The 17,314-nt window shown below is 39.2% G+C and overlaps 1 protein-coding gene across 11 annotated transcripts in view; it reads left to right on the plus strand.

Annotated features, from left to right (window-relative positions):
• SYT16 (synaptotagmin 16) overlaps nucleotides 1-17,314 on the plus strand; it is a 232,198-nt gene that overhangs the window by 181,411 nt on the left and 33,473 nt on the right. For 10 of the 11 annotated variants that reach the window (XM_072838858.1, XM_072838857.1, XM_072838861.1 and 7 more), the window contains 2 exons: nucleotides 7,279-7,491; nucleotides 13,298-13,554. In XM_072838858.1, coding sequence (XP_072694959.1) covers nucleotides 7,279-7,491; nucleotides 13,298-13,554 — 470 coding nt within the window. The remainder of the gene's footprint in view (nucleotides 1-7,278; nucleotides 7,492-13,297; nucleotides 13,555-17,314) is intronic. The other variant, XM_072838863.1, reaches the window with a different exon arrangement.

The raw sequence follows: 17,314 nt of genomic DNA on the forward strand, positions 1-17,314 counted from the left end.
AAAGGACATGATTATACCCAGTGCAACATTTTCTAATTCAGTGGTGCCAGACTTGTTGAGGTGGCTCAATGCCGAAAACTGATGTGATTTTTGTGGCACCCATGCAATTTTAATGTATTTATTTTCATTATGAAGCAGGACTCATTTTGCCAGTGGAAAATATGACTAGATGATGTAAGCCATATAACAGTCACAGCCATGAGTATGCATATCTATGACAAAACAAGCTGAGGAAAGAAGCATGATTAGCTACTTCATTTCTTTGTTAATTTTTTTTTTTTACTTGGGTGTGCACATCAGCATATGTGATAACAGGCATCCAAGGGATAGAAACTTTATGGGAAAAGTCAAACATTTAGAAAAATTTCCATTAACTTTTTCTCCAAGTGGAGAGAAGTTATTCATTACCTGATATTATCAGTGGCATCATTGAGGGCTACTATTCTAATATATGCATACCAACGCTGAATATATGATGTATGAATTATGTGCCTTTTCTTGGAATACAGCTTTTATTTTTCTTCTAAAGAAGCTCTTACTTAGCCAAGTGAGCATTTTCAGCCTATTTCTTTCAGTTATCATAATATATTTGGATATATTTACTGTAGATTTGGTACCGAGGAGAGTTTCAGACTGCCTCACCTAAATTATCTCTGTAGCTTGACTGGGCTCTCTTCAAGATAAAACAATAACTTTGGAAACTGCCTTGAGAATGATTTGCAGCATGGGATTTTGGAAAGATGAGTGAATGAACTGAATAAATAGAATTTCAAAAACTCACAACACCTGCACATCTCAAGATCTGTTTATTATCTCTCTCAGTCTTGGTTATCCATCCCAGGCCCTTCATTTTAGTATCCATGGCAATAGAATTTGTTTTTTGTCTTCCTAATCAGAACACTTGTAGATTAAAATGTTGATTCACATTTGCTTGTAAGGATTCATTGGAGTGATAGAGAAGTATTGGGGGTTGGGAAAAAGAAAGCAAGAACAACCATTCTGATTTTATGTGTTTTTTTTTTTGTTTGTTTTTTTTTTTTTTTTGCATTTGCAGAGAAATTTAATTATCAGGTCACCACAGTTCTCAGCAGAATAAATTACAACATGGCCATTAATTTGTATGTAAATGCCACTATAGCAGAAAACAACACAACACTTGGGTCCTATCAAGAAATTCCCTTGTTGGAGGCACACATATTAGAGACCAGAGCTGGAGAGAGTCAGGGAGGTTAATATTTTAGTACTTGCTCTTGTCCAGGTGAACCCTGTTGCAGTGATGAACCAGAAAGTGATTGTGAAAGTCAAGTGTTCAGGAAACATTTGTAGTTGAGAGAATCAGATAGTGAGAAATGAGGGCCTATTGAGTACAGACACAGGTCTGTTCCAAAAACTACCTTTTATGGTGCAGCCTTTTTGTGATCCCCATAGTCTGAGCCAATCACCTCACCCCAGATGTCTTCATGATGTCTTCTCTCTTACCTTGGATGGGTTTGGCCTGGTGGGAAAGAGAAAGGAGTTCTTTTGTTTTAGTAAACAATTAAATTATGAGTTGATTCCTTTGATCTCATGAGGTATTGGCTTCATGCTTTGTTCTGTTGGGCTTGTTTCAGTTTTATTTTTAGTCTTAGCTCTAAGGCTAATCTGTCTAGAGTTTTAATGGAATACCTGGGGTCTCTAACTTGGCCAGATTCAAAGTCCTGGCTCAGTCTTCCCTGATATAGGCTGCAGCCTAGACGTTTGGCTCAAATTTTTAGCCCCCTAGCTCTTATTTTTTGGGGGTTCCTTGGATTTTTCCCCCATGTATTCATATTTCAGGTTTTAGTCCAGCATTTGCCGAGTTCATATGCAGATTCTGAAGTTCTTTTTCTGTGGTTCCCTCCTTTCTGGAGTTTCCCTCTATATCTCCAGCTGCCTTGAATTCTGTCCTCTGACACCTTAATTCAATAAGACTCCTGTGTCTGCTAGAGTCTGAGATACCCTATACTTCATAAACTTGCTGGTATTTTTAGCAGAAAAGACTTGTAACCATGTATCTCTCCCAGTGAGGTTTCCTTCTTTCAAAAGTTGGGTCCTCAAAAATTATATGGTCTCATTCATTTGGGGAATATAAAAAATAGTGAAAGGGAATAAAAGGGAAAGGAGAAAAAGTAAGTGGGAAATATCAGAAAGGGAGACAGAACATGAAAGACTCCTAACTCTAGGAAACGAACTAGGGGTGGTGGAAGGGGAGGTGGGCGGGGGGTGGGGGTGACTGGGTGGCGGGCACTGAGGTGGGCACTTGACGGGATGAGCACTGGGTATTATTCTGTATGTTGACAAATTGAACACCAATAAAAAATAAATTTATTAAAAAAAAAGTTGGGTCCTCTCCAGATTGTCCCTGCTCTTGCTTACTTTCTATGCTTTCAAATAGTTGACTTAAATTTTTTTTTCTTGAATTTGTAATTCGTAGGTGAGTTCAAATCACTTATTCTGCTGTTGTCAGAACTGGGACCTTCAATATTGTAATTTTTCCCTAGTATAATGATCTGTAACTAGTTTTAATAGAATATTTTCTTTTTGGCTCACTCATGTCTAACTGTTACAAGTGCCATCTCTGTGCAAATAGAAAATGGAGTTGTCAAAATCTCTCACACAAGGTGGAGGGTGACAAAACAGGTGTGCACAGGAGAACTGGGTGCTAGTCCTTCTTCTGCCAATTAGCTATTTGACTATGGGTGAGTCCCTTAAGTGACCTGAGACCCAGTTTCTATTCTGTAGAATGAGGAAGTTGGGTTATATTAATGTTTTTCAAACTTTTAAAAAGTGTCAGGGTTCCAATTTTTTTCCCAACAGAATCTCATACAAATGTAAATAATATTAGAGCAAAATAGCCTTGAGGGTATATGACCCAACTTGCTCAGTGCAACCACCCATACCTCCACTTGTATAGTGGCATTGAAGCTCCTTTGTAGAGCCCTAGACTTCCACAGAACATAGTCTGAAAAAAAAAAGCCCTTAAGGCTTAATAATAAATAAAAATATTTTTCTCTCCTGTGTGAATCCAATATTAGCTGGATCGTACCTCTAGAAATGTGGGCTATGTTCTTAGGATCTGAAGTGGGCAGTTGTCTCACATGACCTCCCTTCTGCTTTATCACATTAACTTCTTGTTCTTATTTCCATTCTTATCCAGCCACTTTGGGCAGACATTTGCTGTGGGTATTTGAGAAATCTAGTATATATAAGGGATTTCCTGCAATTGTAGCTAAAAGTAGCACCCAGGTACTGCACCACTGAGCACCACCCACCCCCACCTGTCTCCACTTCCCATCTATACCATGTGAGCAGGACTTCCTTCCATCTAATTACTCCTGTGTGGGTGGGAATGAATTAATAAGCTTGGAGCTGCACTGATCATTTGTAAATTCAAACTCCATCTGTAAAATTCCAGCAGACAGGCTTAAGAAATCCTCCCCTTGCATCACCAGTTGGTGGTTTTGTTGCCTTAAAAGAAACAAGAAAATGAGCAGGTGTTAGGCACTGCCCACATCCTGACAGCATTGCCAGCTCTTACAGAGCACTCCACCTCCAGGCTTGGGGAAAAGGATAGTGAGGTAAAGAAGGTAACATTATTCACATTATTGCCTTATCCTTCTCCTCTCCCAGCCCTTGTTTCCTCTACTTTTCCCCTACAACAACCCTGATGATGAGTTTTCAAATTAGACCCTGCAAGAACAGGCACATTCTTTCCTTTGCAAGTGAATGCAAAGCTTTATAGAAGAGTTTCCACCCAGGGCACTGCCATGATGGGTGATGATAATAATAATAATAATAATAATAATAATAATAATAATATATTTTAGCATATCATGTACCAGGCATGTGCTAAGTAGTTTATTTCATTTATATTTTTAAAAGACTTTATTTATTTATTTGAGAGAAAGTATAAGCAGGGGGAGGGGTAGAGGGAGAAGCAGGATCCCCACTAAGTAAGGATTTGTGACTCTATCCCAGGACCCTAGGATCATGACTCAAGCTGAAGGCAGATGCGTAACCCACTAAGCCACCCTGGTGCCCTGATTTATTTCACTTCTTTCAACATTAGGAAGTTAGAAATCACAAAATAAGGACACTGAAGTTCAGAAAGAATAGGAACTTACTTAGGTCTCAAATTAGCAAATGGAAGACATCAATTTCAAACTCAGGCATCTTGACTCCAGATTCCACACTCTTTTAACCACTCTAACCTTGACTGATGTTATACTTGACAGGCAGTTTCTGTGGCACAGGGGCCTCAGCTTCTTTACTTAAATGTGAAAGATAAAGATGGCATTGTTCTGCCCCTTGCTACTTAAACTAGAAAAAAAAATAATTAAAAGTTAGAGGGAGGGACATTCTGACTCCATTGTAGTAGGGATTCAATATTGATGGGTTGTCAGTTAGCTCTCTGTACCTTTCTGAGATATGAACTTCCTACCAGTGGAAGAAGCCCTCAGTAGCACCTTGGCTGTGTGTGAACAAAGGGATGAGGGTGGGTGGCCAAGCATCAGAAACGTTGCAAAAGAATATGCCTTCTCTTTGGTGGTGGATATTTGAGTGCTATCTATGATCCCTTTGTATTCTGTGTTTGAGTGAAATGAATAATCTCAACTTTAAGATGTATCCACATCCATGGTAATTGTGCAATTTTTCCTTATTATTTTAGCAAACTAATTGGATGAAGATTTTAATACAAATTCCCACTGTGCTATTTCCTAGGTTACTTAGCTTGAAAGGAGTTTAAACTAGATATTTCTATGGTGTTTTAGGAAGTATTATCTTATCTCTGAAATAAATGTCACAACTGAGATTGAAACTTTGTGATTTTCAAAAAATTAAGTTGAATGCAAACCAGATCAGCTATTTAGTTGTTGACATTGACTCATTACAAGGCAAATAGCAAGAATCTTTTAAAAAATATGCTTATAAAAATTCGTTCCAGCTCAACCTATGTGATTTTGTGTTCTTAGTGATAAAACAGAGTTGTGTAGATTTTTACTAGGATTTAAGAATTTTTTTTTCTTGAGGCAGCAGATGGTAGAGAGAGCATTATGTTCATTTACACTGACTTTGGAGCAACACAGCCTGGGTTTGAATCTTGGTTCCACTATCTACTAACTGTTACGACAATAGCCAATCATGAACCTGACTTTGTCTCCGTTTTCCCATTCAATGAATGGGAATGATAAGGAGCTATTCTTTAGGTTATTTAGTATAACCTAAAGAGTTAAGGAGTAAATAAATTAAAATATGTAAAGTTCTAGAATAGCCCCTGCAGTATTCATGATATGTGCTGTGTATGGAATTGCTTTTGTAATAGTGCCACTAGTTACTTTCATTGCTGCTTAGTGGTTTTTAGGAAGGATGGCGATTTTCATTTTTGAATGGAGAATTCCCTGAGATCCTTGGAGAGTGAGACTTAGAATAGTATAAGCAGTTTTATTTATAATCCCATGGAGAGCAATAGGCCAGTTATACTGCAGCCTGCCTGTATGTATTCATTTCCACATGGACAGACTTCTCTTCTCACAAAGGAAGGAACCTCCAGGCAGATTTCAGGCTAGAAGTGTCAGAGTGCCCTCACCTCACTCTGAAAAGTAAACTAGGTATGGCTTTAGTGTCCTCATGCAATAACTTCTGATGATATGCACATTGGCTAAAAACGTAGGGTCTGTGTTCAAGTCCCATTTTGTTACCTTGCTAACTTTGTTGCCTAGGGTAAGATACTTTTCTGTGCCTCTGATTTCCATCTCTAGGATGAGAATAATAATAATCCTTACTTCATGGTGTTGATGTGATGATTACATGGGATAATATATGTAAAGTCCAAGAAGGTGCCTGGAATATAGTCTATGTTTAGTGAAATGGAAATCTTTCCTCTGTGGAAGATCAGTGACTCACTGGGGAAACAAAACCTCAAGGAACATATAATGTTAAGTAATGAATTCTAAAAAAAAAAAAATTAATGAATTCCAATTATCGATTTTATAGATGAGGAAATATCCAGTCAATTTGAAATTGATGACTATGGCTACTTACATTTTATTTATTTTTTTATTTTTTTATTGGCTACTTACATTTTAAAAACTGACCTAATAATACAAATGGAATGGATCTCAGACTTAGAAAGAACTCCAACAAATGCTTCCTCCAATGCATATTTCCCAGGCGCTTAGCTGGTCCTATGCACTAATGGTGAAGGGAGTTAAATTTTGCTTCGTTGGTCTCTGGGCCTCTCCCATATGTGATGGTCTATCCCACAACAGGTGCTTTGCACAGCATGTTAAGACATGGGAAGGCTGCCTCTTATGATGGTTTTCCATGGGGATTGTTTTTTAGTATTAGCAGGATATCTAGTGTCTTCTCACATTTAGTTTTTTAGATCTTATTGATACTGGTCACAGCCAACAGCATTGAGTGAGTTGACAGTGCTGTGCTCTTGGATCAGCAGCTTCATAAAAGAGCAAAACAAATCCAGGAGGAAGGGATTAGGAATTAGGATGAAGTGACAGTGGAGCTGACACCTCAGGGGGTGAGAGGAGCCAGCCAGGAAAACACCAGGGGCAGGAGGGTTCCAGATGGATGGAACAAGGGCAAAGAACTGAAAGGGAAGAACTATCTTGGCTTGTTGGAGAAAATGAAAGGGCCAGTGAGCTGATATGGGGAGAGTAGTACAAATAATTCAAAGGGTGTTTGGGTTGGGTTGTTGGTGCTGAGAATCATCAGCATTTTATAAGCTAGTTTTGTTTTGTTTTGTTTAACATACACTACTATGGGTGTGTCTTCAAAACTAGTACACTTTTGGAAGATCTCAGTTGCAAGTATGTCCTCTCTGGAGTGGGGCTTGGCTCTTTGTGTTTTGATAACAGAGATGAGGCTAAGAGCATATTTTCAGTCATCATTGACTAGGATGAACGTAAGTCAAATGTCCTGTTCGCAGTTATAAACACATGTCAGCAACACAGCAAATCAGTAGGGCCGCCCTGCTCAAGAGGGCCCTGCCTTGTTATGTCATTTAGGGGCTTCCTGATGGTTCCTCCTGGGTTCTAGCCATATATTTCTACTTGCCCACCTAAACTTTCTTTTCCTGTTTTATTCCTTAAGACTCAAATTTGTTTCAAAAAAATGCTTTAAGATGTTTCTGTCTGGCTTAGGCCTGCTTTATCCAGACTAATCACTCATGTTCTTTCTCTGGATTACATATCTCTGTATTCTTGTGAACCCCACATGAGACTCATGGCTCTTGTTTGCTCCCAGTTAACAGCTTTGGAGATGATGAGGAGCCATGCACGTCTTCTGACAGTGACGAAGAGGTGATCAAACAATTTGAGATTTCTGTGTCCCGGTCCCAGAGTTTCCATTCAGAAGCATCTGAGAAAGGAAAGCAGGTGGGATTGGAGCAGAAATCAAAATTCAGCCGCCTGCTCTCTACCTGTGAGGAGGATAACAGAGAAGTGTCTGCCTGTGAAGGTATTCTTTGCATGAAACCCTTCCTTTAACTAAAGCAGGGGTGGACAATGGTAAGAGCACCTTTGAGTCACTTAGTCACTACACTTGTATCTGAGAGTCCAGAGAGGAAAAGAAAATGGGGCAAGACCTAGAGGCTGGAACAGAGTAAAGGGGTTCTTTCAAAACTCGGCAGAGGGGATGTCATGCAGGGAACTGAGAGGAGGAATGCCAAAATCTTGACCCTGATTTGCAGGACCCCTTCCTTCCTTGTAGGTTATCATTTTGTATTTGAATACTAATGGCTAGAATCAGGATGGTATTTATTAAGCTTTATAAAATCTTATTCTCTTCTGATAAATACAAACATTTCACATACCTGTTTGCTGACGGTGAGATTCTCTGCCTTTTCTCTCATTTGGAATCATAGAATCTATTTTCTATCCATCTATGTAGGCTCTGACCATTTTTGAAACCTTCAATAGTTCGCATTATTAAAGCAATACGTGTGTTTTATCTTTCAAATAAAAATATGTATGACAGTAATATTGAATAACCTTTTTTTTTTTTTAAACACATTTTTTTTTTTATTTATTTATGATAGTCACAGAGAGAGGCAGAGACACAGGCAGAGGGAGAAGCAGGCTCCATGCACCGGGAGCCTGATGTGGGATTCGATCCCGGGTCTCCAGGATCGCGCCCTGGGCCAAAGGCAGGCGCCAAATCACTGCGCCACCCAGGGATCCCCTTGAATAACCTTTTGCAAACAACACACCCTCCCACATTCCCTGTAGTCTCTGTTCCCTCCCCCTGCCCCCCGCCCCACCTCCATCCCCTGCCCCACAGGAGAATTGCTTGCAGAGCAAGAGCAAGGTCTTCTGCCATTCTCAGACTAAGTACCTTCGACAGTGGGGAGGAGAAATGCTCTGACGTAGAGTAAGCACAGCTTGTGGCTCATTATGGTAGGTAGGCCTTGTTAGGAGTCCTCCCTCCACACCACACAAAATAAGCTGGAGAAAGAACAGCTAAATATTTCGTAGTGATTTCCCTAGTGAAGGTCAGGCATCTCTCTTACTCTTTTATGCCCAGAATCCTGAAGGGGTACAGGATATTGAAACAGGGATGGGTCTATGAATTATATTAGGCAGAAAGCTAGAAGAAGTGTAACACCACCTGCTTTAGTGACCCGGACTAAGTAACCTGGGCTCTTGAATATTTTCCTTCCTCCCTTTGGACATGTGGTCAGTTAAACTAATGGGGACATAGTTGTAGGTCTTCCATATTTTTCAACACTTCCCAATAGAAAGAGAAGAATCCAAAGATTGAAAGAAGATAACAGAAAAGAAATGTCTGGCTTGCCCAAAAAAGAACAAAGTAAAAATTATTTAAAAAGAGAACATACAGGAAGAACTTTGTCAGCAGAAATGTAATAATTAGCTGTCATGTAATTGTACTTACTGAAATGGGCCAACATATTTTTAAAAATATTTTATTTATTTATTCATGAGAGACAGAGAGAGAGGCAGAGACAAAGGTAGAGGGAGAAGCAGGTTCCATGCAGGGAGCCTGATGTGGGACTCGATCCCAGGTCTCCAGGATCTCCCCAGGCTGAAGGAGGCACCAAACCGCTGAGCCACCGGGGCTGCCCAACATAACATATTTTATTGCCATTCCCTTAAGCCCAAGGTAAGTAATGACCTAATTGTATCAATAGCTATAGCCCTCTGTCATTCACTCACCCCTCTCCTGTTGTCTCTTTCCGTGGTGTTACATCACAGCCTTCCTCCCTCTCCGCTGTGAGGACAAGTGTTAGCTAATGAAAGTTAATAGCTGATTCCCTGGGAGCAGCTCGGTGCATTCTAAAGTTAATGGTTCCATTTCCCAGAAGCCCAAACGTCTAGTTTCTGATTTATACAAATGGCCCATGTTCTGAGAGTTCTGACAACCATTGTAACCCTCACCCTTTCTGGAATTAGCAATAACTTTAGTCATAACTGGTGATTCTGAAATTCTTGACAGAGAGGGATAGGAAAGATCACATTTCTTTCTCTATCAGAGGGAGGAAAAAGCACCCTGCACTGGGTAAATTACCTGTAGATTTTGAAGAAAATCAGCAGGATCTTCATAGAAGGGAATAACTGCATGCTAAATTTTAGGTTATCAAATGCCATGTAAATGTTAATGTAATTTTTATTGCGTGATTTTTTTTCTTTGTCATTTCTTTTTGCTCATCTTTAGATCTGTGAATTTGTTTTCAGCAATAAAGAATAAGGAAGAGATTAAGCATGCACCCCAGAGAGGAGTTGTGGGTTTTTTTTTTGCCTGTCCTCTATCTACTTAGCTTTTTTCACTCTAATTTAAATATGATTTTCTAAGATAAATTTAATTGTAGACAATTCTCCCACTTTACAAGTGCTTTCAAAATGTTGGACTAGTGAAAGTAAAGGTCCAAATCCAAGTAAAATCTGAACGGTGAATGAGGTATCGGTAGCTTGTCTAATGTTTCATAAAGTGGGATCCTTCATTCTAGATGGACTGGTGAGGTAATTAGAACCAAGCAAATGCTGTCTTCGTAATCCTGGCAAGTTATCTCTTGTCTCATTTATCTGACTTAGTATAGTTGTGTATTCACTGTCACTGCATCCCCAGTAATGTCAAAGAGGGTTTATGTTAAGTGATCCAGAGCAGAGGCTGCCTATCAGGTCTTTAGGTCTGAAAAGTGGGCTGCAGAATAGTAATCCACTTATTGGAGCATTTATTTGTTTGTTCGTTTATTTTTGAACAAAGCCTTATTTTTGCTTGTGAAATATGTAGTTCTTAGGAACTACATGAAAGCTATGTTTCATAAAAGCTATTCGTTACACTCCTGGTGTCATTTAAAACACCTCAATTATTCCTGGAATGTGTGCTCAATTTTGTTTGGGATGGTGTATTTATTAGGATTTTATATATACCAAGGTGACACTAGGGCACCTGGCTGGCTCACTTGATAGAGCTTGCAACTCTTGATATTGGGGTCATGAGTTCAAGCACCATGTTGGGATAGAGTTTACTTAGAACAAATTTTTAAAAGGTGGTATCAGAGTGATATATATATATATATATATATATATATATATATATATATATCTCAAGAGATTTATTGCAAAGAATTGGACTATGCTATTGCTAGACCTGGCTAGGAAACAGAAATACAGAGCTCTGAAATCCATAGGTGAAATATCTTTGTGTCCAGGGACACCTCATTTCTCCTAAGACTCTCAGTGGACTAATTATGTAGGATAATCTCCTTTACTTAAAGTCAACTGCTTAAGGGCTTTAGTCACATCTACAAAATACCTCTACAGTATCTCCTAAATTAGTGTTTGATTGATTAGTTGAATCTTATAGTTTGGCCATGTTGACACATAAAACTGACCATTGCAGGTGGTGGGCAAAAAAGCATGTGTCTGTGGGTGGCGGTAGGAGGGAAGGGTTTGGTGTAAAATAAAGTAACTGGATAATAGTGTTATACCATATCAAAGTGGGATATGGATTAAAAAGTACAAAAATTTTCTGCTAAAATAAATATGGTTTATGTGACATAATTATGGCCTATAATTTCTAAGAAGCTAGGATGCCTTTCTCTGGAAACAGGCAGTTACTTTTCTGTATGCGTTTAAGGTGACACAATCTTCTTTAACTTAGAGGATGAGAAAACTGCTTTATGTAATGGTGAATCCCCTTTCTTTTTCCTCCTCCTCATGACTTTTACCCCAGATTTGCTTTTCTAATTCATTCTTCGCTTGTCTGTCAAGGAAAATGGTTTGTTACATTAATATAGTTCTTATGTTTTTCGGTTATGAATAGCTTTTCAAGGCTTAATGTAGCTTTTGAAAATTCCCTTATTACTGATCTAGGTATTATCACCATAGGAGTTAAAGTCATGAGACAATTTTATGGGGGTAATTTCTTGGCAAAGTTAGATTTTGTGCTGAAATCCTGCTGGGTGCTGCCCACGTTGATGAATAGCCTACTGTTTAATAGGACATTTTAGTGTTCATGTATATGAGGAATGGATGTGCTAATTAGAGCCTTAGAAGAAAATTCTGCTTTATGTTGTAGGGTTTTGCATATGGAATATCCCTTGTTCTGTCATTTTCTGTGGCCTTTTAAAAGTGTGTTTGCCCAATAACTGAGAGTGTGTGAATGTAAAAATGTTATGGTGTCCTATGAAAGTGTTTCCAAAGGGACCTGAAGTGAATTATTAAGAATAACAAGGCAGTTAGGGGAAATTCCCAGTGGATTGCCACGGTTTTGCAAAATCCCAAGTCAGGAGTCTGAAGTTGCACTCTGGTACAAAGTCTGCCTAAAGATGTTTTTGTATAGTCTGCATAGAGTGATAATATATATTTTAAGTTTGCATGTTTACTACAGGACAGTCATAAACTCTCTGGTAAACCAGTGTCACCACTACTCCATACTGCCACATACCTGGCTACTTCAAATATTTGTTACCCTCCTAGCCTTGAAAGTTATTTGAGAGTATAGTGAAACCTACTGGTGGATAAAGACTGGAAAGCATAGGTATGTGGCTTAGTACCTTCAAGGAGCTATTGTTCTTGCTGAGGCTTTAAGACAAATGGTGGAAACTATTGCTACCATACAGTATAAATAAGAGCTGAATTCATCATCCATACTTTGTTATCCCACTCATTCATCCCATCTATATCTCAAATTTTCTCTTATTCTGGAATGGTGGCTTCTGGAGGAGACTGGGGACTAAAAAGAGAATACATCCTTGGCTACTTTTTGGATGTGGGAGAAAATTTAGGGTGAAAGCTATTGCTTAGGAAGATCCTGGCAGTTTTTCTTTACTGTCTGAGGGTAATCTAGGTTTTAAAGGAGAGGAAGGGGATGCTTAGTGAGGGAGTGCTAACAGAGAAAATAGAATAACACTAAGGTCAGAGAAGAACACTGAGTCCAAGAAGTCAGGTAAGATTTGGGAGTTGTTGGGCTTTAGATAGACAAGAAGGAAAGGGCAGGAGAGGGGGTTTGAGGACCACAGTGAATAGAAATACACAACTAGTGTTTCCATGAGCCCACGAGACCACAGGTGACAGCAATGTGGGAGGCAGTAGAAAATGGGGTTTACTGGGTTGTATGAGGCCAGTTTGGGCCAGACAAGCAAGCAAGGCTAATATTTATGGAAAGCCTAGTGGATGCCAGGTGGCTATTCTTTCATGTGTCCACAATGATTCTCTGATGGCTTTTATCATCATTTTATAGATAAGGAAACAAAAGTTTGGACAGTGCAAAGACTGCATAAATTCATAATGCAAATCTAGGGTTTAAATCTAGATCATCTGAATCCAAGTCTAGTGTTCTTCCATGAATCAAGTAAAGAACTTTTTACTTGTGAGAACTACTGAAGCCTTTCAAGGAGAGGTAAGATGGTGAACATGGAAGAGAAAAAGAAGAACGGTAGAGTCAAGAGACAAAATGATCTCTGTGGTAGATTGCTGTTCTTGCTTTCTAGATCTATCCCCAAAGTCTTGTGATCATTAGGTCCAACAAAATGCTAATGTGTTTATTTTAGCCTTTTAACATGAGCACACATCCTTCATATTCATATTATTAGAAAGCATTAAACCTTATATCCCATGTGATGAACTAATGGTCTTTTTGGTTATATAGACCATGTTTATCCACCAGATGGCCTGGAATTATATTTCTGCAGGTTTTGCTTTTGAGGTCTTTGTATTTGTATTGTTGCTACTGCTCAATTTCTCTAGGTAAAAAGGTGTAAAATAATAGTACATTTAAAATAGTTTCCTCATTGCAAATTTAGATTTGGATGGAGCCAGCCAGCTGAATTACTCTGAGAATCTGTCCTATGGTGAAGATGATCCCATTTCTGCCCACTCACAAGCCCCATGTGAGGTGGGGAACAGCAGACACCATGGCACATCTCCCCAAGAGACCAATGTGCCTCGAGGCCTCCGTCGCCAGTCCACAGAAGGCAGCGTGGAATTGGAGACAGCTTTTAATAACCGGGGATTTGAAGATTCCTATGCTACTGACAGCTCCTCCATGTGGAGTCCAGAGGCAAGTTATTTGTTTTCCATTCTTTTTATACATAAATGTTGTGTGCTCTCTGGTGAGTTCATGCTTTCCTCTTGCTCCCCAAGCCTCAAGAAAAAGATTTCTCCAAAAAAGGAAGCATTGCCTTGAAAAACAAAGATGTAAAGAAACTTTATTTGAAATAAATTTTTTTCAGGTGACCAAGTCACAGCCCCTGTGTGTACCAATAAAAGAATCATAGATAAATTTCTATCAAACTGGGAAAAAAGGAGTGGTGGCAGAATGGAGCCAGCAACAATCACACTTCTTGTTTATATAAAAGAATTTTTAGTTCTTCCGAGAAGACTGGTTTATTTCCTTCATGGTTTTCAATTAAGTGGAGTCTATTTTTATTTGCCCCATATCTTGAGTTATAATTACTTGAATAAAAGAATTATTTGAAAATTAAACTAAAATGGCTCTCCAAATGAAATGATGCAAGATATTATAATGAAGATCTTGCAGTATATTTGTTAGATTTGAATTAAATTCAAGATCTAGGAGATGGTGTTAGTTTGTGATGACCCTCTAGCTATTGACATTGTTTTTTAGAATAAATCTCTGATAAAAGATGCTCCTTCTAAATTTATTAATTAATTAAAACTTGCTCCAGAGTATGCCTAACCACCAAGAGGTATGATTGGAGGTCATTATTATAGACACTAACATTTGTTGAGCAGTTACTATGTGCCAGGCACTGTGATGAAGATTTGCAAACATTATCTAACAGGCATTTATGATTATTCTTTATTAGCTAGATCTCTTTTATTATGATTCGGTGACATTAAGAGATGTTAAATAATATCTAATGCCTCCTTTGAAATTAGCTTTGATGAAATACATAATATATGTATATAAAATATTAATATAATTTGTGGGGCAAGAGGAAGGAGAAAAGTGCATGGTTTGTTAGCATCAGTCTGCCTGAGAAAATAAACAGGTGGACTCTCTTATTAGGATCTAGACTGTCATACATACCAAATGCTCATCAAGAGAGAAAAAATCACAGAAAATCATGTTCCAAAACCTAGCTGCTAATGCAGTGGGATGTGTAGAGAGAGCATAAGGAGGTGTGCACGTGTGTGTGTGTGTGTTCACATGCCCATGTGTTGGTGTTATGGCTGAGGACAAGAAATAGTAACTCAGATACATGATTTGTGTTTTGTCAAGAGCAACCCTGCATCTAGAGACACCCAAAGCTATTAACCTTATAAGTTTTTTTTTTTTAATTCTGCTTCCCAGTTGGTCTACTGCTCCAAAGTCCTATAAAATCCCACACAATAACATTTAACATTTAAAAATATTCTTTTTGGCTTTCTCACCACAAAAACAAAACAAAACTGTTCACCTGCCTATTGATACTGTCCCCTTGATAACTGTTCCCTTAGGTTTGAGATTGCTTTTCTTCAGGTAACCTCCCATCTGCCTGACTCATGGAGCTTTAATAGAAGACTTGGTGTTGAGAGCACTAAATGTTCTCAGACTCCAAAAATACCCAGACATCGCTGTGTGCTCCATTCAACCTCCTATCTATTTTGAGACAAAAACTATAATTTGGTGCTCCTACAGTAGAATCTCAGATGCAGCTCGGAGGCAGTTCCTGTAACTGCCTGCTTTGCAGGCTTAGCTTGCCTTTTAAGAATTGATTTATTTGCCTCTTAGCTGTATTAAGAACCCCGTCTTCCCCTGTGTAGCTGGCATCAGGAACAGATTGCAGGTCTGTTTACTTGGGGCCGCACAGATGACATCAATGCTATCTTACTAAAACACAGAGGCTTTCAATCTGATAGAAAGTCTTTAAACCTACAAGGGTTTTGTCAGAGTGTTACAGGTATTCCCATCTTAAAGAAAAATCAGGATATTAGAATTAAAAGAATCCTTTGTTTTGCCTTAGAAGGAAACCAGTCATGTGGTATGACTACCTGTTAGGCTGATGGATTTTTTTAGCACCACTCTCTGCTGGAAAAGGCCATCGACTTTTTCCTGCAGACCCAAGGCTTTGCAGGGAAGACACTGGGAGGGTGGCTGGCGATTCTGAGCATGCAGGGAAGCAGGTGTCCCACTTTTCATCTCTGTTTTCTACTGATTAACTGGTTGGCCTTGAGAAGTTAATTAAAATCTGCCAAATGGGGATAAAAATGAAGAGATTTCTACCTTGCAGGAAGGTCAGATGGATTAGTGGTATTAACAGTACCCACATGAGGAGAACCTGGTGATAAGTAACGGGTGTTGAAATAATTAATTGCTATGAAAGTACCAGCCTTCACAAATCTTTGTTTCAGATCAACCCAGGAAAGAGCCACAAAGCCCAGCTTCCCTGTGCCACAGCTTGGATTGGCCCGGTGCAGGGCCTGGCTGTGGTCTACAGCTCTGTCTTATGCAGGGTTCTGAGGAGGGTTGTTTTAGAGTCCTTCGAAGGACTTCACAGACCTATAGGTAGAGTGAGCATTAGTCTGAATAGATAGCCTGATAGATAAGTGGACACAAACTCACTGACCAGAATATTTTTACCTTGACATTGAAGTTGCTGACAAAACTGGGGACTGTTAACAATCATTAAGAGCAGGAACTTAAAAGGATGTGAAATTCAAAGTAGTGTGTCTTCCCATCTTTCATCTTACTCCTGCCTCACCCCACACACTTACTACAAATATAAATAGCTATGGCGAGAGGCTTGGGGAGAAGAAGGGAGACATCATGGCTTGACATAAGGTTTCAGATTTTGAGTATTACTACTGGTAAATCCTGTACAGCCCTGGTGGGACATTATGATGTTGGGGGCAGGGAGTGAGTTTCTGAATCTTAAGTTTCCTCCCTCATAAAATGAAGGTATTGAAATTTCTACCTCATTAGGTTAATATGAATATTTTAAAAGACCACATTTTCTAGCTGCATTTCCCAAAAAGCAAAGTCTATTTTGTTAGGATATACATTCCCTGGAACAAGAGTGAAGGACAAGGGGGAGTGAGGCAGGGAAGAAGAAAGAGCCAGTATGAGAATGGGCAATCAAGTTGGCTACTACTAAGTGTGACTCTTGGCTTAATCTTGAGAGACCATGCTAGAAGAAGCTATATTAACTGATCTCAGGACACTCGTCCAAGGGGAGACATGTTTACTGCATGGGGCAGTAACCTCACACACAAGCTGGACTTTATATACATGGATGCCAAGCAGGACTCTATAAATTTTCCAAGCCTTAACATCAACAGAGAGGCCTGTGGTGGGAGTTGAGAGTCAAATCATGTGGGCAGGAGGTGAGACCTTGTTGGGCTGTGTCATGCTGAAGCTACTAGAGTCCAACAGGCTGTGCCTGTAGGGGAGATGTAACAAAAGGCGAAGCCAAGAAGGTTTGTAGTGCATAGGAGTGGGCTTTTGCACTCTGTAAAGGATTTAATATGGCACCTGGCGTAAGATAGGACTTAGTGGATATTGACCATCATGACTTCTGATCCAACGTGTTTGGATCAGAAGATCCAATAGATTGATGATCAAGAGTAGGCTAAAATAGATGGGAGTTTTGACAGAAGACTGCAACTTGATTTCTGAGTTAGCCTAACTCCTTGGAGACTTGCTTCTAATATTATATCTACACTAGTCAGTTGTATTCAGAAGTTTCTATAGCAACCACTTTTATCACTTGAAACTAAGTACCTCTGAATAGAAACACTCTCACATGAATGCATGCTGAGGAAAGAATATAAGGAGCTTCCTTATTTTGCAAAAAGCCTAAATTTTCTTGGTAGAC

Source organism: Canis lupus, chromosome 9, assembly GCF_048164855.1.
Source record: "Canis lupus baileyi chromosome 9, mCanLup2.hap1, whole genome shotgun sequence".
In the NCBI taxonomy this organism is placed as follows: domain Eukaryota; kingdom Metazoa; phylum Chordata; class Mammalia; order Carnivora; family Canidae; genus Canis; species Canis lupus.